Source organism: Hemicordylus capensis, chromosome 2, assembly GCF_027244095.1.
Source record: "Hemicordylus capensis ecotype Gifberg chromosome 2, rHemCap1.1.pri, whole genome shotgun sequence".
NCBI lineage: Eukaryota > Metazoa > Chordata > Lepidosauria > Squamata > Cordylidae > Hemicordylus > Hemicordylus capensis.
In genome coordinates this window covers 410,197,827-410,219,648 of record NC_069658.1, presented here as the reverse complement: position 1 = coordinate 410,219,648, position 21,822 = coordinate 410,197,827, and the positions used below count along the sequence as shown (strand labels likewise).

Genomic DNA, 21,822 nt, shown 5'->3' with positions numbered 1-21,822 from the left:
ATTAAAACATACAATAAAAGCAATAAAAACACCAAGCTAAAAATATATCAAACAAGACAACAGATAAAAACACACAGAAGCAGCAGTAAAAACGATTATGTAAAAGCCTGGGTAAAAAGCCAAGTCTTTAAAAGCTTTCTAAAAGCCGTGATGGAGTCTGAGGAACGAATGGCCACTGGGAGAGCATTCCAGAGTCTAGGAGCATCAACAGAGAAACCGTAAATTCCTTAGTAATAGACTGCGCATCTTCTAAATCCGGCCAACTCCATACTACGCCTTCTGACAAAGAGGGTAGGAAACTTGATGTCCTTGGACACCATGACTACTCCACGGCCAGCCTTTCTATTCGCATAGCAAATTACGCGGCCTGCATGGCCCGCTATAACTATCATCTTTGGGAATCATTCTGTAACGACCTTACCACTATTCTGTGGAAAAGACCTTTTTAGCAAATCCACAGATTTGACCATGGAAATGCTTAAAAAATTGAAGTTCATGGCTAAGAGCTTTTCTACTGCAGCCACTCCATCTCAAGGCTCTTCCCGTTATAGGTCCTACAACCGTCCACGTTACGGTTTCAAATACCAGGACCGGAAAGACTATAGAAAACCTTTTAAACCCTATCATAAAAAGGGCTATGCCCAACGAAACAAAAACCAAGGCCCTTGTACTGTCAAGGACAGTACCAAACAGTCTCTTTGATCTCAGAGACTGTCCACCGCTTGCACCATCATTGCCAGCCAAAGCCTTCAACACCAATGCACTGACCATCTATGGCATGCCTTCGATATGAACTCATTTGCCACCCAACATTGTCAGACTGGCCAGTTATGCTTCGGCATGGCACCAGATAACATCAGACCAGTGGGTCTTATGAATTATCAACACTGGCTGTGCCATCGAGTTCATAACTTTGCCAAGTTTCAAGGGCATCAAGATTACCCCTCCGACCCCAACCCTGTGGCAAGAAGTGCATGCCCTGTTGGAAAAAGTGCTGTAGTACGGGTGCGGTGGACAGACCGACTGAGAGGTTTTTATTCTCGCTGGTTCCCCGTCCCCGAGGAGGATGGACGACTCAGAGCTATTATGGAACTCCGCAACCTGAATCAAGATGTGGATACGCTAAAATTCCACATGACAACGTTGCAGCGAATTCTTCTACTCCTAGCTGAGGAGGAGTGGCTTGCCATGTTAGATCTCAAGAACGCATATTTTCATATCGAGATTCAGGACAGCCATCACAAGTTCCTAAGATTTGCAATAGGAAATTAAGCGTTCCAATACAGGGTTCTGCTCTTGGGCTTATCTACAGCGCTGAGTCTTCACCAAGTGTATGTCAGTGACCATCGCCTACTTACGAACGCGAGAGATCACTGTTTTTCCATACCTAAATGATTGGCTCTTAGTACACAGTGACAGATCCAAATTGGAATCTCAGATCCAGTTCACTCTATGACTCATGCAAGACTTGGGAGTTCAAATCAATTGGACCAAGTCCAAACTTCGAGCGGCCAGATCGATAGACTTCATAGGGGCCGTGTTGGCTACTCAAATGAAACGGGCCTATTTACCTCTCGACAGGTACCATCACATCTGCGCCCTTGTGTGTCGCTTCAAAGATCACCCTCAACAACACGCTGGCCAGATCCAGAGGCTGCTAGGTTTCATAGCATCATGTAAATCCACAGTTCTCTACATGAATTTGTGAATGCGCCCTCTTCAGCTATAGTATCTGCGATCGTTCCGCCCGAATGTCAATAGGTGGTGGCGCAGTGGTAAAAAAACTGCTGCCCTGTAACCAGAGGTTACAAGTTCGATCCTGACCAGGGGCTCAAGGTTGACTCAGCCTTCCATCCTTCCGAGGTCGGTAAAATGAGTACCCAGAATGTTGGGGGCAATATGCTAAATCATTGTAAACCGCTTAGAGAGCTCTGGCTATAAAGCGGTATATAAATGTAAGTGCTATTGCTATAATAGCCAAGCGATTCTCCTTGACATCCCTCCACGAGTTCTAAACTCTCTAATGTGGTGGACAAAGGCAGAGAACCTTCTGAGTGGTGTTGCCTTCTATTCCCCTACTCCAACGCTGTGTGTCACGACGGACGCCTCCTGGGTTGGGGAGCCCATTGCAGGACCTATTGAGTACAAGGTCTGTGGACAGTACAACAACGATGTATGTACATCAATTTTTTAGAATTGATGGCAGCTTACGTGGCACTCAAGTCTTTTGCTCCCTTGATTCAAGGCACAATTGTGCAGTTATTATTGGACAATGCTATGGCGATCGCCTATGTAAACCGACAAGGTCACACAGTGTTGGGCTCCCTGTGTGCTCTGAGCACCAAGTTGTGGACTTGATGTGGAGAGCAACTAGGATGACATTCTTGGATATGCACCAAGGGACTGCAAAACATCTTAGCGGATGACCTCAGCAGGACTTTCAGAAACCAATGACATCATGAATGTCAGCTGAAACAGTCGTGCCTAGACCGCCTGGTGAAAAGATAGGGAAGTTCCTCAGGTGGATGTCTTTGCTTTGGCCACAAACAAGAAATTTCCACAAGATTGTTCCAGAGCGGGCATTGGGCATGGATCCCTGGGGGATGCCTTTCAGCACCACTGGGGGTAAAACCCTTTTCTACATGTCCCTCTGCAACCCCTGATCAACAGAATAGTAAGCAAATTCATACAGGACAATGCACAAGCTATTTTGGTGGCACCATGGTGGCCCCGCCAACTATGGTTTGCGTCGCTACTCAGACTGATGGGGAATGACTATTGCCACCTCCCACTGGACCTCAATCTACTGTCAAGAGATGGGGGGTATATTACATCCATCTCTGTGGACCTTACAACTCACAGCGTGGAAGGTCGGCTATTAAAAAATATCTTTTTGAACTCTCATAGAACTTCCACCAGGAGAAGCTACATGAGCAAATGGAAGCACTTTGTTTTTTATGCAAAAGAACATGGTTTCCACCCATTCAAGGCTCTACTGCTCAAGTCTTGTTATATTTAACCAGCCTAAAAGAAGCGGGCTTGGCTAATGTGTCCCTAAGGGTCCACTTGGCTGCTATTTCGTCGAAACATAATGGCTGGCAAGGTCATTCTGATTTCTCTCACCCTCTATGCAAGAAGTTCTTGCCGTATGTTAATAATCTTTACCCCCCCATAAGACACCCAACTGAACAATGGAGCCTATCTCTGGTTTTGGCCTCCCTGATGGAACCTCCCTTTGAGCCACTTTCTGAGGCAAGCCTACGTTACTTTACACTCAAGACCGTTTTCCTGATCACTATCGCTACTGCCCGCCGTGTAAGCAAACTGACTGCCTTAATGGCAGATGCTCCCCACATGCAGTTCTGCCCTAATAAAGTAGTCATGCGTACTGACCCAGCCTTCTTGCCGAACGAAGGTCATAACGGACTTCCATTTGAATCAGAATATTGTTCTCTTCTCCTTTTTTCAAGAGCCGGAATCACAATTAGAGAAAGCACTACACTCTCTGAAGATGCCTTCTATATTGTCTAAAGGGGACAGGATGTATTAGATGAACCAAAATGCTCTTCGTCTTATTCAAAGGCAAGAATAAGGGCCTGTCTGTGTCTAGACAAAGACTCTCATACTGGTTGGTGGAGCTAATTTTCTTAACGTATAAGTTACAGAATCAAAAGTCTCCCAAACTGTTAAAGGCACACTCCACAAGGGTGTATGCTACTTCCGCAGCACATTTATTTAGTCTCTGCTTTAAGGACATGTGCAGCTGCCACATGGTCTACACACTTACCATTCATTAAGCACTGCGCTGTAGATCTATGTATGGCAGCAGAGGCCAACTTTGAAAGAGAGGTACTCAAGATAATCCTTCAATAGTGGCTGCACCCTCCACCATGGAAATAAAGCTGGCTAGTCACCCATTCTCATGATGACAGTGGATTACTTCCAGATGGGCTGGTTGCTTACCTGTAACTTATGATCTGGAGGTGATCTGTTGTCAGTCATGAGCCCCACCCGTACCTCCCCACTGCAGCATTCTAAGAACAAGACTGACTTACCTATTTGATCAATGAATCCCACGATGTGTGGGCCGTCTATCATCAGATGGATCTTCAAGAACCTGAGTCAAAATGGTGCCCGGCTGCCGAGAAAAGGAAGGCACGGAGCACGTGCACAGCAGGGAGGGGTGACAAAGAAGAGCTAGCTAAGCCATCGGAGAGGTCCCTGCGCAGGCACAGTAACCCATTCTCATGACTGACAACGAATCACCTCCAGATAATAAGTTACAGGTAAGCAACCTGTCTTTTCCACTTGGTGCCAGGATTATTCAGGTAGAACTTCTTGCACTTGTCCTTGGTCTTTCCCAGTTGCTATTTGGTACACTTGTTCTGCCACAGACTTCTAGGCAACAATTCCTACTGATAATTTCTGAGGCTGACAATTGGATCTTGCTCAGCCCTAGTTGCAGGCAAGTCTTCTAGTTAGCCATGTGAGCACTGGATCCTGTGCAGTTGCTTACTAATCTGCTCCACAAAGTGTTCTACAAACACAATGGGATCCTATCCCAAATGTAGTATTTAGCAGTCCATTGTTGCTTAGATATGATTTCTTCTGGTGTACCCAATGCAGTGTTGTCCTTGACATTCTGTTGTGGCCAGATAAAAAAATTTCTGCCAGTATTCGCATTTGCAGCAGAGAGTCCTGCTCAAGATTAGTTGACATGAATTAGTTATCTCTTAACTTCCCTGTCATACTCCAGATTGTGTTTCCATCTTTTAAATAATACTTGAGAATGTAATTTGCATAGCCACTCTTTTAATGTAGAAGGGGGGTAAAGTATGATTATTCCAAGTTAATGCAGAGTAGAAAGGTGAGTGTGAGAGAGATGCTATAGCAGAACAGGTAAATAGTTAACTCTTTTTAAAATTAATGCTTCACTTAGCTAGTAGTTGTTAAACAGTATTAATTTTTTTCTGTAGGTGATGAAGGGGATAATTTCTATGTTGTTGATCAAGGAGAAATGGATGTAAGTTTCTCTAAACTCTGTTAGTTCAATGCTTTTAGTGTACTTAGTGCTATAGAAATGCAATAATGAAAAAGGGTATATGTCCAAGTTCTTAAGTTTAAGACAAAAGAAATATTAAGGACCCGAACTTTCCCCATTGTGTTTACACTTTCTCTCTAGTCTTTCCTGAGATGTGCATCTAATACTTGGTTGGCATACCATAGCCCACATCAAACTGAACTCAGATATTGAACTAAAAAGCTTAGAAACTACTAAATTCAGGGAAGGTTTTTCAAAATTATTTTGTTTTCATCTTGTAAGACATTTCAATAAACACTTATAGACTGCTTTTCCTGTACTCAAAGCAATGTACAGTACAAGCAATAAAAATCATAAAATAAATTGGTAATACTGGCACATTAAGTGGCACATCCTGTTAATTAAATCACTTGGCACCTTAATATAATGGTTTTGACACCTGTGGCTTGAGAATGGGATATCTTACATTACTGTTCCCTGCAGCCTTGATAAGCCACCTCTTGCCACAGGCAAGAACCAGGAACTGCAGAGGAGCCAGCTGTTAGGGTGAGGAGAGGCCCTGCCTTCAGGAACAAAAACACTGGACATTTGATGTGGGACCCATTTTTCTCCATATTTCAGGAGCAGCAGTTAGAAGAGCCAGAGCAGCAGCAGATGTAACACTTGTTACATTCTGATTATATTTATTAGGATTGTAAACTTCCTTGACTTTGGATGAAAGGCAAGATATAAATGTGCATTGCTTAATTAATGGAGTATTGTAGGAATTGGATTGTGATCCGATGACCTCCATAAGTATGGGTTCTGTGCCTACACAGAGCTATCTGGGTAGAGTTTGTTAGCTCCCCATGGTGCCCAGAACAGCCCTGTGTGTGTGTGCTGCATGTTTTTTTAATATCAGTGGTTCAACACCATTTTCTTTAGTACAATAAAAGAGTAACAAAATTAGAATATTCAGCAATATTCCATTCTAAATGGGTACCTTCTAAAAATGTAACTCAATGTAATGGATTTTTGGGTTACTACAAACGCAGCCTTTTCTGCCTTCCTTCATTGATATGTGTTGCCTTCCTAGGTATATGTAAACAATGAATGGGCCACCAGTGTTGGGGAAGGGGGCAGCTTTGGAGAACTTGCACTGATCTATGGAACACCCCGAGCAGCAACTGTCAAAGCAAAAACTAATGTGAAGCTGTGGGGTATTGACAGAGACAGCTATAGAAGAATTCTTATGGTAAGTTGTCTTTTGGAGTTAGTCTTCTAATATTTGTCTATTCTGTATAAGTTGCCTTGAGCATATAGGAAAAATGTAAGGTTAATAAATATTGTAAGTGTCAAAGTTAAGCACTTTTAATTTGGGTTTCAATGACAGAAATTTAAGGATAGGCTTATATGATCTATTCTGACTAGATTGTGCCCTTACTGACTATCAGATAAATGACTATCGGCTTCAGTCATGATTGCAGTTCACAAAGAAAAGCAATGAGTTGTTTAATTGTCTCTCTTTATAAAATCACACTGAAATACCTACTATGTTACATTTGTTTCAAGGTTGTTTTTTCATGCTAATATATATATCACCTTTTTAATGCACACTTACACACTATTAGAACTTAGTATCCTGCTCAAGTTTGTAATTTTTCTTGAGTTATAATTAGATTTTTGAATTGATAGCTGAATATAAATCCTTAGGGTAGCATCTTAAAACTAACTTTTATTTATTTATTTATTTAACACATTTGTATACTGCCCGAAGCGCCAGTTCTCTGGGTGGTTTACAAGACAATAAAAAACAACCAATAAAAAGATTAACACATTTCAACAATTAAAATTTAAAACATTAAAACTACTAAAACACAATTAATACACAATTAAAACAGTATCTAATTAAGAGCCTGGGTGAACAAATGCGTCTTGACTCCCTTTTAAAAAATTGTAAGAGATGGAGAGGCTCTTATTTCAGCAGGAAGTGTGTTCCAAAGCCTCGGGGCAGCAATGGAGAAGGCCCATCCCTGAGTAGCTGCCAGACGAGCCGGTGGCAACTGCAGACAAACCTCTCCAGGTGATCTCAATGGGCAGTGTGGTTCATAGCAAAGAAGACATTCTCTTAAATACCCAAAGCCTGTGATTCTGAGGACCACAACTGCAGGGTGTGCTTGGTGTTGGATATCAAATGGAGAAGCAAAGACCCTTCCTTTCCACACTATGGAGAGCTGTGGATTTTTAATGTGCTGAATTCCAGCTAATGTTATTTCCCCCCCTAAATTGCATGTAAGGGGCAAAAGGTTTCATCTGAGAAGTTGAATGAACGGATGTTTCAGTAAAAAAGGAATACCACCACTTATATTAAAGGCTAAAAGCAAATAATCTTTGGGAGCAAGAAGTGCTAAGTATCCCAGTTGGGAATTTTGGACTGATGGATTCCCCAGAGACATTGGGCCAGCACATTAACTGTGGCACTGATATGTGTATGGTGTTCTACACAGCTAATCCTTCAGAGGGGACCACTATGTGGTGCTTTGCACAACTATTCTCTTGCCAGAATAGTTTGAGGCCTATTTTTTAAAATAAAAATATTAGCAAAGCAGCTTGCAGTCTGCAAGCATATTAACTTCTTATGCCACTGGGACTCTTCATACTAGCTGTATGAAGTCTCGTGACTCAAACTATCCAATGAGAGAGTTTTCCTGCCTTTTGAAGGGAATTACTACATTTTCCTAGGCTTTTACATTTTTTGGGTAGTCTGGACAAGTTCTGGAACCCACCTGTGAAAACAGCATGTAGAAACCTTTTGTGGTTTTATCTGGGAGTTTCAAGTCAGTGAGGGCTTGAAGTTTGCAAATATCTTAATTTCTTATCTCGCTGCGACATTAGTCTTTCCCTAGCTGTATGAGGTCTCATTCCCCAATCGGAGAGTTTTTTTGAATTTTCTGGTAAAGTAATGAATTTTTCTGGGGTTTTGGGGGGGGGGGTTTTGTTTAGGTGGGGTTTTTGGTTTGTTTTTTTGGTGGTGGTGGTGGGTCTGAGCAAGGTCTGGAACCCACCTGGATTACCCCAAATCTCCTTCGGAAGAGAGTGTGTGCATTCACACACCAGCCAAACTTATCTCAAATTCCCTTCGAGATCCTTGGACCCACTCCACACACCGTTCGGGCTTTGTCTTGCAAAGTCTAGCTTATCTCGATGTATTTCTGGGTTTTTTAAATGCTGGTTTTAAGCTACTTTTTCTGAAAGCAAGAGCAAATAGGGAGAGGCACTGAGGTAGAATCATTAGCATGATAAGAGGGATACTCTCTTTAGAAATGCAGATAATAGCTCTTTAGAAAGCTCCCTCTCCCCTGCCCCCCTGTCCCCATTGGCTAGAAGGAAAACACAGAGGCATGCCATGTGAACTTGCATCAAAACAAAACCTGAGAGCGGAGGGTAGGGGCTGCTTCCCTCAATGCCACGAGTGCTATTTGAAGCGGCTTTGCTCAACATTTACCCCGCAGCATGAAACCATGTGCGAATAACACCCTGAGGAAATGGCATGTTTCTGTCCTTTACGGTTTGGTCTGGGATTTCATGTCAGGCAGTCAGTGGTAGGGATGTGCACGAACCTATTCAGAGGCCCTTTTATGGGCCTCCAAACAGGTTTGAACACCTGGTGGTTCGAAGGTTTGTGTGGGGTTTAAACCCCCCCCCGCATTTTCCCCAACAGCTCTCGCTTTAAAACGGGTGGCAGCGTACCTCGCTGCCTCCTTATCTTCTCAGACCGGAAGTAGCCCATGCACACATTGGCATGTGCACGTGCCCAACGTGAGCACAACGTGTGTGTGCATGGGCTACTTCCAGTCACTTCTGGTCCAAGGAGAGAATGGGGTGGCAGGGAGGTATGCTGCCATCCTGCTGGACTGGTTTTTAAGCAAGCGCCGGTGGGGGAAACGTGGCAGGTCAGGGGGGGGATTTAAACTGCACCCTCCCCGCCCTTAAAGTTACCCCCTCGCCTTCGAACTGGCCCCCGCTGGTTCCATGCACATCCCTAGTCAGTGGGTGAGGCCCAAGCAGCTTCACATTGTACATACTTACTTAGCACTTGTGTCTGAAATTAGAGGGCCTGAGTGGTCTAGCGCTAAATTGAGTTGGCACACGACACAATTTCTTTTCTGAAGTATCAATCCGATAAGAGACTATGGTAACATTCAAGGCATTTCAACAAGTCGTCAGTGTTCTATATTTGAGAGAATGTCTCACTGTTTCTATGGCCTATTTAACTATTTATGGTATTCTAAAATGTTTTGCAGAAAAGTCATTTTCAGATGCGTCTGTGCTTTCTTTCCAGGGCAGCACATTGAGAAAGCGAAAGATGTATGAAGAATTTCTGAGTAAAGTGTCAATACTGGGTGAGTGTGAAGATGCAGGAGATGTAAATATTGTGCTTATCTTGCAGCATTATTGCTCTTCTAGCCCTCACTTCCTGCCTATGGGCTTCTCGGAGGCATCTGGTGGGCCACTGTGTGAAACCAGATGCTAGACTAGAGGGGTTGTGAGCCTGATCCAGCAGGGCTGTTCTGATGATGTTCTTGTATTTTCTCAACTATTTTTACATGTACTCTTTAAACCAATCTCATCTTTCCACCCTTTCCACTATATATCTTTTTCTTCATTTCTCTCTTAGTTTTCTCATATGTCTCTTGCTTTTTCTCAAATAGTGACTGACATCTAGATTAACATTTCACCCACTGAATGGGAAAGAGGTTATTTTTGCTGATTGTTCCATTTGCTCTGCAGCCCACTGTGCCTCCTGAAAATGTCTCTCATGGTTGCAGGACCTTCAGGGACTTGTCTTGATATGCAGAGGGCTATAGAAGGAAGCTGGGAAGACTGGTGGAAATTACTTCTCCCCCATTGAATGTGCAAAACTTCCTTGGTCATGTACAGCGCTAGTCTGGTTGTTAAATTAAATCCTGCTTCTAGGGAACACTGGTTAAGTCAAGGCACTGCTTCAGAATTCCTTTCAGTGCTGGTCTTTAAGGGGCTTTTGGTTTTTAGTTTTGCCATGTTTGTTTGTTTGTTTGTTTGTTTATTTATTTATTTTTATTCTTGCATTTTTATATACCGCCTTTCATTAAAAACAATTGCAAGGTGGTTTACAAAAGTCAAAAAACATACAATAAAATGACAATAAAAGTATTAAGCAAAAAAATAAAAAAAATATTGTGCTTGTGAAGGATTCCCTTTCACAAGCACAGCCCCTCGAACCGCCAAACTGGTTCGGCCGGCCGGATCGGACTGGCCGGTCGGTTCGGCCGAACTGGTTCACGGGCCAATGGTTCGGTCCAAATCCAGCCCGAACCGCAGACTTCGGTTCATGGTTTCAGTTTGGTTCTCTAAACCCCACCCCTCCCCACTGCCCCCACAGTCTTCCAACCCCCCCCACCTCTCCTCTCCCCCCTCAGTTCTCCAGTTTCCTCTCCCCCTCCCAACCCCTCAACTCCCTCTGCCCCCCACTCCCCTCCCCCAGGCCCCTCCCCTTTTGTGCCCTTTGCAGTAGATCGAAAGCAACCCTGTGCAAGAAGCTAGTATGTTAGTGCTGTGCCCTTTTGTTATCCACAGGGGTTTGAAGATTCCTGACATTTAAGTGATACTAACCTATCTTGAATATGTCAAATGGAAATGTTCAGTGACTTCTGTTTTTATAATGTTCCCAGAAGCATACATTCTTAAACATTTTTAAAAACACCAGCATGTCTTTTCCCTCGAAAATTGCAGCACAGATTTGTAATCTGTTTAGTATGCAGCACATTATAAATGCTCAAGCCTATCTTTATGGGTGGGTTGGGAGAGAAAAAAAATTTATGTGAAGACCAAAATACAGTCCTTCAGATATAATTTGGGTTAGTTTCTGGCAGGGTGGATTAAATCAAGATGTTTTAAATGATTGGTTTAAATCACCAAGAGAAGCTGATTTAAATCATTTTCCCCACTGATACTACTGAGAGTACTACAGATCCAATCACTAAAGCATGTTAATTTTCAATTCAATAGAGCATTTACAACATCTTGGAGGGTACACAATGTGTAACTTCTTAGGTAACTTGATTTTTAATAATTTAGGAAATACATAATACCTGTTTTTTAAAATGTAATGGATACCTTTCTTTGTTACCTGTGTCAAGCTGCCTATGCAGCAGCAGTACATTAGGAGCAGTAAGATATAAGTCACATACACAAACAAAATAACACATTTTATTAAACAAAATAATCTTAAATGTTTTCAATTTGCAATTGCAGAAGTCTCTTGAGTTGCCTAGGTTGTCCTTAAAACTATTAAATTGTGTTGCTGTTTCTTTCTACTCAACCTCCTTTCCTGTATTATTCTTTGTCTTAATGCCTCGGCCCAGTCCCACCACAAGCTACAATCCTCTAATGAAGCCTTTGTATTTGCATATATAACTTGAGTCTGCTTAGAAACAGAAATGAAAAACCCAGAAATTTCCAGAAGCCAAACCAGGTAGTTACTGGGCAGTGCCAGGCAGACTAGAGCAGTTTTCATGAGATGAAACTGAAGTGAATGCCCATGGCTCACTGGTAGGTAACTTGGGGTGTGTGTGTGTGTGTGTGTGTGTGTGTGCATGATAGAGCCATTAAGTCATTTTTCAGAGACTGTAAGTGTAAGGAATGGTATGTTTGATATTTAATTTTAACCCTGTGTTTTGAATGAGAAATTGTTGTGAGCATTGCCTCAGTAGAATGTGAGTTCCATAAATCTCAGATTCGGCCTCGAAATATGTATGGCCAGCCTGAGAAGTGAGTTATTGATGTTAGAGGAGGCTGATGAAGCTAATTTGCGAAACGGCTTGCTTGAATATCCGTACCTGATTGGACATACATATTTTGACATATGACGTTTGCATTTATCTACAATGGCATGTGGAGGCTGAGTCTGAGATTTATGGAACTCACACTCTACTGAGGCAACGCTCACAACTGGACTTATTTTTGGAACTTGCATTTCTTAACCTCTGCACGGATGTTATTGAGACTACGCCACTTACAATATCATCTGGCAGCTGTGCTCAGACATTACTTTCCTCTTGTCCCTCAGTACTGGCTGTTACTGGTTTCAATTGTTCTTTGCATCTCCTTGGCAACTGGTTTATGGTTTAGGTTTAGGTTTTTTATCCTTTCTTGTTTTTTGCTTTTTGAGTTTCATAGATGTTCACAGGTTTGAGGCTATTTACCCCATTTTTCAAGTTTTTGAGCTTTTCATGTATTTCTTGGCTTTTTTCCAGCTATTTTTTGATGTTAGCCAGTTAGGGACAGTCAGCTTAGAGCCCTGCCTACCTCATTCAGTTCTTCAGCAGCCCCACATTTGCCTTGTTTAGGAGTATCTCCACTAGATTTTTTTGACCATTATTCATGTTTTACCATTATAATTTATGTTTCATTATGAGTTGTCTCTCATGGTTTAGCTATTAATTTTCTTACCCTTGTCTCATTGGTCATTAGTATATATTTTCAGTTGTTTCATTGTAATATATGATCTCTTGATACATTCTCGCTTTAGTCATGATTGGGTTCCTTTCCTTCTGTTTTGCTTAGTTGTATCCTCGTGACCACCCTTGCTTTTGTCCTTCACACAGGAGCAGCAGGAGCAGATGTTGACCAGGCTCTTCCTTGCTGCCACCATTGCCATGGTCGCTCATTCCCCTCAGACTGTTGACAGGTCCACCCCTTGCCTGCCTGCCTTCCTCTGCCAATGGTCTCAGTAGCCTCAAACAGCAGCAGTGGTTGACTGGGCCCTTCCTTGCTGCCACCGCCATCACCAAGTCTGCACATTTCCCTCAGCCCACTGACAGGCTTGGGCCCATCCCTTGCCCTTCCTTCTTTCTCTCTCTCCCTCCTTTTTTTCCCTTTCTCTCTCCTCCACTCACTCTTCCCCTGTCTTTCTTCCCCTCCTCCCCCCTCTTTCCCTCTTCTATCTCTCCTTTCCTGAGTTAACAGATCTTGTTCATCTTGGTTCCTCATCTAATTCACACAACAGCAGCCTCCTTCTCCTGAAGGGGCTCTTTTCTCCCTCACGACCCCTCTCTTCCTGCCCACTATCCTTATATATAAATAGATTCCTCTCCTCTACAAGCAAGAACATCTTCCAACCAGTAACAGTTGCATTCCAACTGACCTTAACCATCACACACTCCTCCTCCCTATCTGCATATTGAATCCCCACTGACCAATCACCACGGTGCCACAGGCTCCTCCTCCTTATCTGCATATGGAATCCCCACTGCCCAATCACCACAGTGCTTCTGCTTGTGAACTCTTGCGAGAACTGCCACACACGGGATTAGCCATGGGTATGCCTTAGAGAATTATATATATGGATGGTTAAACTGCTGGTAGCAGTGTGAGAGATCATACTAGAACAGGTGTCTGCTTAATTCAGTTGCAGTGTTGGATTAGGTGGGAGCAGCATATTGTATGTTAAGTGAACAGGTGACATAATTCTAAACTTTTAGCAAAATGTGCTGAATAGCTGATTTTCTTCAAATCTAGAATCGCTTGACAAATGGGAACGCCTCACAGTAGCTGATGCTTTAGAGCCAGTACAGTTTGAGGATGGACAAAAGATTGTGGTGCAGGGAGAGCCAGGAGATGAGTTCTTCATTATCCTAGAGGTGAGTAGTAGTAACAAAGCCATACATATTAGGTATTTGCAGTTGTATTTTGGCCTGACTTTATCTAGAAAATGTTTATTGAGGTCCTTCACAAAAAATGTCCCTGGACAGCTGCTAATATCAATTAACAATTTGAATATATTTTTTTAAAAAATTTAAAAATTCTTATCAAAAATATAAGACCATCTTTGAAGGATGAAACTGTCAACCCAGTCTGAAGAAGCTTCTCAATGTGTCTAAAACAAAGGAGGGAAGGGACCAACCTCCTAGACAGTTCCACAGCAAAGGCCCTACCCCACATGGCCATCAGACAGTTCACCTGGAGGCAGCACATGCAGTAGGCCCCTTCTATAATATTTTACAGATTGGGTAGATTCATGTGGGGAAAGGTGATCCTTTAGGTACCCTAGTCTGCACCATAGGAAGCTGCCATATACCAAGCCAGACCATTGGTCCATCTAGCTCAGTATTGTCTACCCAGGCTGGCAGTGGCTTTTCCAAGGCTGCAGGCAAGAATCTCTCTCAGCCTTATCCTGGAGATGCCAGGGAGGGAACTTGGAACCTAGATGCTCTTCCCAGAGTGTCTGCATCCCCTATGGGGAATATCTTACAGTGCTCACACTTCTAGTTTCCCATTCATATGCAACCAGGGTGGACCCTACTTAGCTAAGGGGACAAGTCATGCTAGCTACCACAAGACCAGCTCTCCTCCTTAGCACGTCACAGTAATACAATCATGGATAATCACAATCACAGTAACACAGACATGGATCACTTTAGCCAGGTCTGGAGTGGTCCAAAAATGGATGGATTTGGTACATCAGCTGAAGTTCTACAAAAGTCCTCCAAGCCACAGCAGCCACCTGGACATTCAGGTGTAATGCTGGGTGAAGGAGAACTCCCAAACTGCAAGACTGGAAGAGCCTCTGCCCTGCCCGGTTTTACTTCAGCTTGTTAGCTCACATATAACTCTTAACAGTTTCTATTCATCATTTGGGTTTTGTAACTTTGACATTCACCCAATATCACAAAATCTACATCTCTCTTTAAAAATCTGCTTATGCACTTTTTGTGAAAATACTGGTTCTTGGGACTTAAATGTGATGCCACTAATTAATAAATAAATAAATAAGGCGGATTTCTTTATGTGATGCATCTGCTCATTGTTTGAGGGGAGTAACGGGGGGAGGGGATCCAGCAGGGTTGTGTTCATACCTGAACAAATGCTTTGTTTAATTGTGAAACAGATGCTTTTGGACAATATGTACTGTAATTTAATCACGTGTCTGGGTAGCCTTTATAGGACTAAAGGTGTTTAATAGGATTGGATCTGTTTTCTAAATCTCTCATGAAATTGGTGAATTTGCACACAATAAGTACAGCATATGTCACTAACTCTCTAATTAATTTTAAGGGTACAGCTGCTGTGTTACAGCGCAGATCAGAGCATGAAGAATTCGTTGAAGTGGGCAGGCTTGCACCATCCGACTATTTCGGTCAGTTGTCTTGCTATTTAAGTTGACAGTGTACTATTTAAAAGTTTAAGATTATACCTTCTGTATTTTAAAAAGTACTTTGTCTATTGATGCTTTCCTTTCCTTTCCTTTGCTACATCCCATTGTATAAGGCTCACAAGTACATAAGGATTCCCCTGCTACCCTTCCTGGGTAGGAAGCTTAACATGGGTGGTGACACTGATCTGCCCACACTGCTGCGGGCTTCTAGCAGTGCACCAGTAGTCACAAATGCCTTTACTCTGGAAGTGCTACTTAGGTTAGAAACATGTTGCTTGACTGTTGCTGATGCATTTCTCATCTAAGTAGCATTTCCAGAGTGCAGGCATGAACTACTTTAAGTATGAGTGATTTAATGTTAGGCTGCAGAATGTGTGGGCCACTGAAATCAACATATTACTTAATGTAAAATATACGGGATCGTGGGGGAGGCTACTGTAATCTCAGTTCTGTAATAACCTATGGAACAAGCTTGAGAGCAAAAGACTTCAGATTGGATCATGTGTGTCTTGCAGCTGTCAAAGTTTTGACAGTGATTCTGCCTCTCTAAAACATTGGGTTGGGTCTTCAACTTAATCTACAATGTTGCATTTTTGTTTGGTTCTTTGGAAATACTACTGCAGAGCATTAAAAATAAAGCCCCAGCTTTTTCTTTTATCTGATATAGGATGAGAGCTGGATGAAAAGTAAAGGCTATTCAGTAACTGAATTAAAAGTGGAAACTGCTGCCCAGGATATGAGAAGTGGGGGGTCTTGTCTTCAGTCTTACCTCTAGTGTATAGTCATAACTCTTAAGCTAGAATACTTTAACCCATCTGATGTTCTGGAATATGTTTAGGACAATCCTCATTTTTCTATTTTGGAAGAATATCAGTCACTTGCAGAATACTTTGGACTATCCTCTGTACACTTTGCAATCTGTCTTCTGTTTTGTTCCTGTAGGTGAAATAGCTCTGTTGATGAATCGTCCTCGTGCTGCCACCGTTGTTGCTCGTGGTCCATTGAAATGTGTAAAGCTTGACCGGCCCCGATTTGAGCGTGTCTTGGGTCCGTGCTCGGATATTCTCAAACGAAACATCCAGCAGTACAACAGCTTTGTGTCCCTGTCTGTCTGAAGTCTCCCCCCATTTTCCAATACATGCTTCACACATGCAGACTGCTTCAATACTCTTGTGCAGAGCCACATGGCCACTGGCTATTGCAGCTTCCTGTCTATTTGAGGAAGGAAAAAATGTTGCTTTTCATGGCACCATTTTAAATTTTAGAATGTTATTTTGGTGCCCCAACCCTATTTCAAATAAATACAAAATTGTATGGAGACTTTTGCTGTTACTGCTTTCCTCTGTGCAATGTACAGTGTCCAACTTGGGCAGTAACTGCCATTCCTTTTGTTGGGGAAATCTCCTAGCACCAAGATTATTGCCATAGAGTTAAGGATGTAACAGTGGAAAATGCTTAAGAGGCACTCATTTCTCAGCTTGTAAATCCTGTGTTTCTTTAAGGTTATGGTCACTTTCTACTGTACTACCCTTAGACCGAGAGTTTTAGCCTCTCAACTCTGCTTTGAGGCATAAATGTTCTTGATATGGTTATCTTTGGTTTGGTTTGCTGAGATCAGCTCCTAGTAAAACCATCATTAGAAGTTTGATAGTTCGGTGGATCTGTACCCATCTCAGTTGGTTCAAAATGGCTTGGTCGTTACTTGTCAAGTTTTTATGTATAAGCTTTTGTTCTGGCAGCTACGGCCAGTGTTGCTGATCTTTGCCATAGCTGACTTTTTTTGCCTGTTCTCAGTTATGAATATTCATATTTGCGCCTCAACTTTTTCTGTGCAAATTCTCAAAAGCTAATTGACTGCTAAACCCCTGAATATTGATGCCAGTGTAAACACTGACATTAAGCACTGGGCTGCTCTGTAGTTAGTGTCAAATAGAATACCCCATGCATTAAATGCAGAACAGAAAACCAAAGGGTGCATTTTACACATGGATTTTTCTGTCCCTTCCAAGCTTTGCTTCTCTAACTTAGGAACCATAGGATTCAATGGTTCTGTTCTTATAGCTGTCATTCAGTGCAGGTTGAATACCATCCCAGTTGGGAAAATAAGGCACTGGTTTTATGTGAAAGACAGGAAGCTGGAATTCAATGCTTCCTGTCAAACTCTTATTACTTTGTCCTTGCAGGAGATGTAGTAGCTTTTAACTTCTTAAAAGATTCAGTCTGAGCAAGACACACACCCATTCTTTGCTTTGCCCCATATTCTCACACTGATCTGGCAGAATAACTATTTTTGGAAAGTTAACCCTGTTAAGTCTGAAATGTTTTCAGTATTTACCAGGTTTGTGTTACAATACTTTGTGTGCACCCTGTGCTGCCCACTAGCTTTTATGGACTTTCACAGTTGGATAATGTAGGCAGTCAGTTTCTTTATAATATGTAAATTATCTGAAACTAGAGTAGGATTTTATTTTGGGAGTGACAGCAAGTATTTTGCATTGGTTATGCAACTGTTCTTTGAGTCCCACTCCCTTTCTCCGCCCCTGCACAACCTATCTCCTCCCCCCCCTTTTTTTTCTTTAGACAATTGGACCTGGTATATACTTTGCTGACTTGTTGGCTGTTGGAGGAATATTTGTTCATCATACGTACAGTTTGAAGAATAGGCGGCGTAGTATAAAATAACATCTGTAGGGGATATCAATTCAACGTCCACATTTCTAGATAGGGATGTAAAATTATACATTGTGAGTTCCTGCTGTTTGTCCTAAAGACCTTAGTGAGGTGAGGATAGCCACATGTACTCCTCAGGAGCCCATAAATGCTAACTTCTTTCTCTAAAACTTTATTCAGTTTGAATATATCCAGGGATTTTTTTCCTTATACCTTTGTTACTTTTGAAGCTTGATTTGATCCTTGTTGAAGCACCAAAAATTTTTTAAATCTATGTAAGCTAGTTAGAGCGCCACAAAAATGCACATTTTTTTATATAAGGCTTTCTAATCAAGTTTCACTACTGCGTCTTTTTAGCTTGCTGTTTACTCCCTTTTGTAGTTTTACCAACAAGATTTTAAGATGACCCAGCTATGTCTGAGTTAAATATTAATCACAGTTAAAGCTTTACCTTTGTGTGCAATTTAAACATGTTTGAATCCACAGTTGGTATAGTTTGCCTTAGCTAACATTCAGGGCTTTAGAAGTGGTTAAAATTTTTTTTGCTAGGTCACCTTAGCAAATTAAAATAAATCTCTTGCCCTAGAGTGCTATAGTCAACCAGAGGACCATTTTTGTATTGTTATCTGACTTAACTGTATGTGCTAATATATTCCTTTTGTTATAGATTGTCCTAATGGCAGGTAAAGCAATAAAAATGATTTAAATTCTTAAATGTCATCAGTGTGTTGTTTTGTCATTGCCCTACTATGAGTCTCGGGCACTGGTGCAGACTAGCCAGGAGCAGGCTGCATGATTGGTTTTATCCTCGCTCCACTCTGGCTTGATGTCATGTCTTCACTCATGTTAACTCTAACCCAGGCTCAAGTCCTTAAACTAGCACAATCTAGAATGACTCTATAGGTTGTCTTTTTGCTAGGCCACCTTGGGAGTTCTATAGTCCTTCTATGTCACAGACAACCAGAGAGGCTTGTTCTGGATCTCTGAACATTTTTAAAGGATGGTTCACCTTATGTCTGCACTCACTCTTAAACATTTCCATGCAGTATTGTGGTATTTTTCATCTTTTTTTCCTATTAATGTAGCATCTTAATGTCAGAAGGCCATTACTTATCACTTCGCTAAATTACTCTCATCTTGTTGATATTTGAGGCCAATTGGATAACTGCTTGTTAGATTTCCCCTAAACGCTAATTCATATATTTGCTCTTTGAAGGTGGCTATCTTGGGTGTTAAGTTTTACATTCTTTACTATGTTGTTATCTAGCTACTTTAAGGCAGAACAAGAGCTCCAAGGATTACTTCCCACATAAAATCTTTCTTTATCTTGACCCCTGCTACCTGGGCAAGGAGGCATCTTTTAAAATGTGGCACTCTTATATTTAGCAGCTGGAAAGCCAACTGTCCCTTTACAGATTGGCATAGTACCTCCAGTGGCAGGGTGTATGTTGGCGGTGGTGTGTGTGTGTGTGCGCACACACGCGCATGCACGCACATGCACGGTTTTTTAAAGACTCAACCCTTTGGGGATAAAAAACCCTATGCTTATACCCAGTGTTCCCTCAAACAGGGATTCCCAGACGATGTTGACTACAATTCCCAGAATCCCCAGCTGCAATGGCTTTTGTTGGGGTTCTGGGAGTTGTAGTCAACATAGTTGTAGTTGTAGTCTTACAGGGAATCCCTGTATGAGGGAACATTGCTTGTACCTCTTGCTATGTACGCTGCTTCAAGCATTTGTTGTTGAAAAGTTGTACTTCTATAGGAGTGACCTGTGGGCAAAACATCTTAATGTGGGATTGCAGCCTTGCATATCTACGTGGTGGCTATAGGTACCAGATAGCCAGGCTAATGTGTGTTTAATTAGAGTGTTTTGCTGCAACCCTAGAGCAGCATAAAACCTTATTGAGGGCCTCATTCCTACTTCTCTACTCAACTGGTATCAAATACTGATAATTATGTAAGGTTAGGGTTCCAATACCATTCTTTACAGATATCCCTGCACTCCTGTTTTGGATGTGAGCCACATGTTTGTGTGTCATGGGGCCCAGTGAAAACGGTCTTGGACTGCCAGATGCTTCAAGGTTGCTGAGGCTGGGCAGGTATAGACCTGATCAGTGGCCTGGATGGGAGAACAGTGGGTGCCAAATGCAAGAACACGATATAGCTATAATAAATGCTTAAACCAAAACAAATGGTAGTCCCCTCCCCCAATCTTAAATAGTTGTGCAGGCATAGCCTGAGCCATATTGGTTGAGTTCATAATAGCATCAAGTTGTTGTCGTCACGATTTTCATATAAACGCTACAATTCAGCTTCAATCGTGTACACACTTTGCTAGTCAGCTGGTGAGCAACAGTAAAACTGGCCTTGTTTAAAAACCCATCCATGGGGCTAACACGGAAAAGGAAGCTCGCTCACCAAGTACAAGGTTTGTCTTCAGAATCGAGTGTCTTGGCTTAACATTCAAACTTTGCTTAAAACACCAGGATTTTCACACACAGTGCAATTTGTTTAGAAGGTGCCATAAGTGGTAATTTACCAGGTGGCTCAGCACTGGAGGGGCTCGGCTAGCTTAACTCTGCTAAAGCAACTGGCTTATAAGTAAAACGTGTTAAATATTTGATAGCATGCAGGAAGTTTAGGTTTGTGTGTATGTGTTTTCTTAACCGTTAGTGGAGAATACGTAGACATTACACCACAACCAGAGCCCTTAAGGAGCACTTGATCCTTGCATCAGTTTAGTCCCTCTGTATAAAATATCACTTTTGTTGGGCTGGCCAATTTTTTACTTGTTCTGTCTAGAAAGAATCAGTAGAGGGAGCTCTATCACCATATTATCAATATAACAGAAAATACAAATTATTTCCTTTTGTGCTCTCTGATAATCTAGGTAGAGATGGAACTACTGTTGAAGGCCAAGGTAGGTCACATTTAACAGAAAACACTGACAGTTCCTCTGCTGTCATGGAGAATGAAGGTCTCTGGGAAGGAGGACATCAGTCTGAGGAAGAGGGGAATGCTCCCATAGAAGGGACCCCTTCCTTGGGTGATGGGCCCATATCCTCTTGCACAGAGGATGCTCTGGGGGTTGGGGGCCTCCTAGTAGTGGGTGATTGGATTGATAGAGGCATAGAGAGGTGGGCTTATGACCTGTGTTTAGACTGCACGTTGACTTGCCTGCCTGGTGCAAAAGTTGCAGACGTCACGCCGCATCTAGATAGACTGTTAGGTGGTGCTGGAAAGGAGTCCGCTGTTGTGCATGTTGACATAAACGATGTTGGGAAATGCAGTCAGGAGGTCCTGGAACCCAAATCTAGGCTGCTAGGTATACTGAAGTCCAGGACTCCCAGGGTAGTGTTCTCTGAAGTACTACCTGTACCACACACAGACCAGAGAGAAAAGTGGAGCTGAGAGGTCTCTGCATGGATGAGACAGTGGTGCCAGGAGGAGGGGTTTAGATTTGTTAGGCACTGGGATACGTTTGGAGCAAATGAAGCCTGTACAGAAGGGATGGGCTTCATCTGAACCAAGATGGAACCAGACTGCTGGTGCTTAAAATAAAAAAGGTTGCAGAGGAGCTTTTAAAATGATGCCTGGGGGGATTGCTGAAAGGAACTGGGTGGTATCTGGTTCGGCAGGCAAAATCCCCTAAGGTGCAAACACTTCAGATAAACCAGAAGGGGACAGAGTAGAGCCAGGAGTAGAGCAGATGGAAACATATGATAGCTGGTCAAAAAGGTAAAGTGACAGTAAGGGAGATAGCATACGCCAGCGCCAGGTAAGAAGCTTGGCATATAGGTGTCTACGTACCAGTGCCAGAAGCCTCCAAGCTAAGATGGGCGAGCTTGGGTGCTAATGAAAACATAAATATGGTGGTCTTAACAGAAACCTGGTGGAATGGTTAGAACCAGTGGGACACTTATTCCTGCAGATA

The 21,822-nt window shown here is 42.4% G+C and overlaps 1 protein-coding gene across 6 annotated transcripts in view; it reads left to right on the top strand.

The window, feature by feature from the left end:
• PRKAR1A (protein kinase cAMP-dependent type I regulatory subunit alpha) overlaps positions 1-18,600 on the top strand; it is a 33,399-nt gene extending 14,799 nt beyond the window's left edge. For all 6 annotated transcript variants that reach the window (XM_053287871.1, XM_053287866.1, XM_053287868.1 and 3 more), the window contains 6 exons: positions 4,977-5,023; positions 6,117-6,275; positions 9,363-9,423; positions 13,580-13,701; positions 15,116-15,197; positions 16,158-18,600. In XM_053287871.1, the coding sequence (XP_053143846.1) occupies positions 4,977-5,023; positions 6,117-6,275; positions 9,363-9,423; positions 13,580-13,701; positions 15,116-15,197; positions 16,158-16,330 (644 nt within the window). In that variant the 3' untranslated portion in view covers positions 16,331-18,600. The remainder of the gene's footprint in view (positions 1-4,976; positions 5,024-6,116; positions 6,276-9,362; positions 9,424-13,579; positions 13,702-15,115; positions 15,198-16,157) is intronic.
• The last annotated feature ends 3,222 nt before the right edge of the window (positions 18,601-21,822 follow it).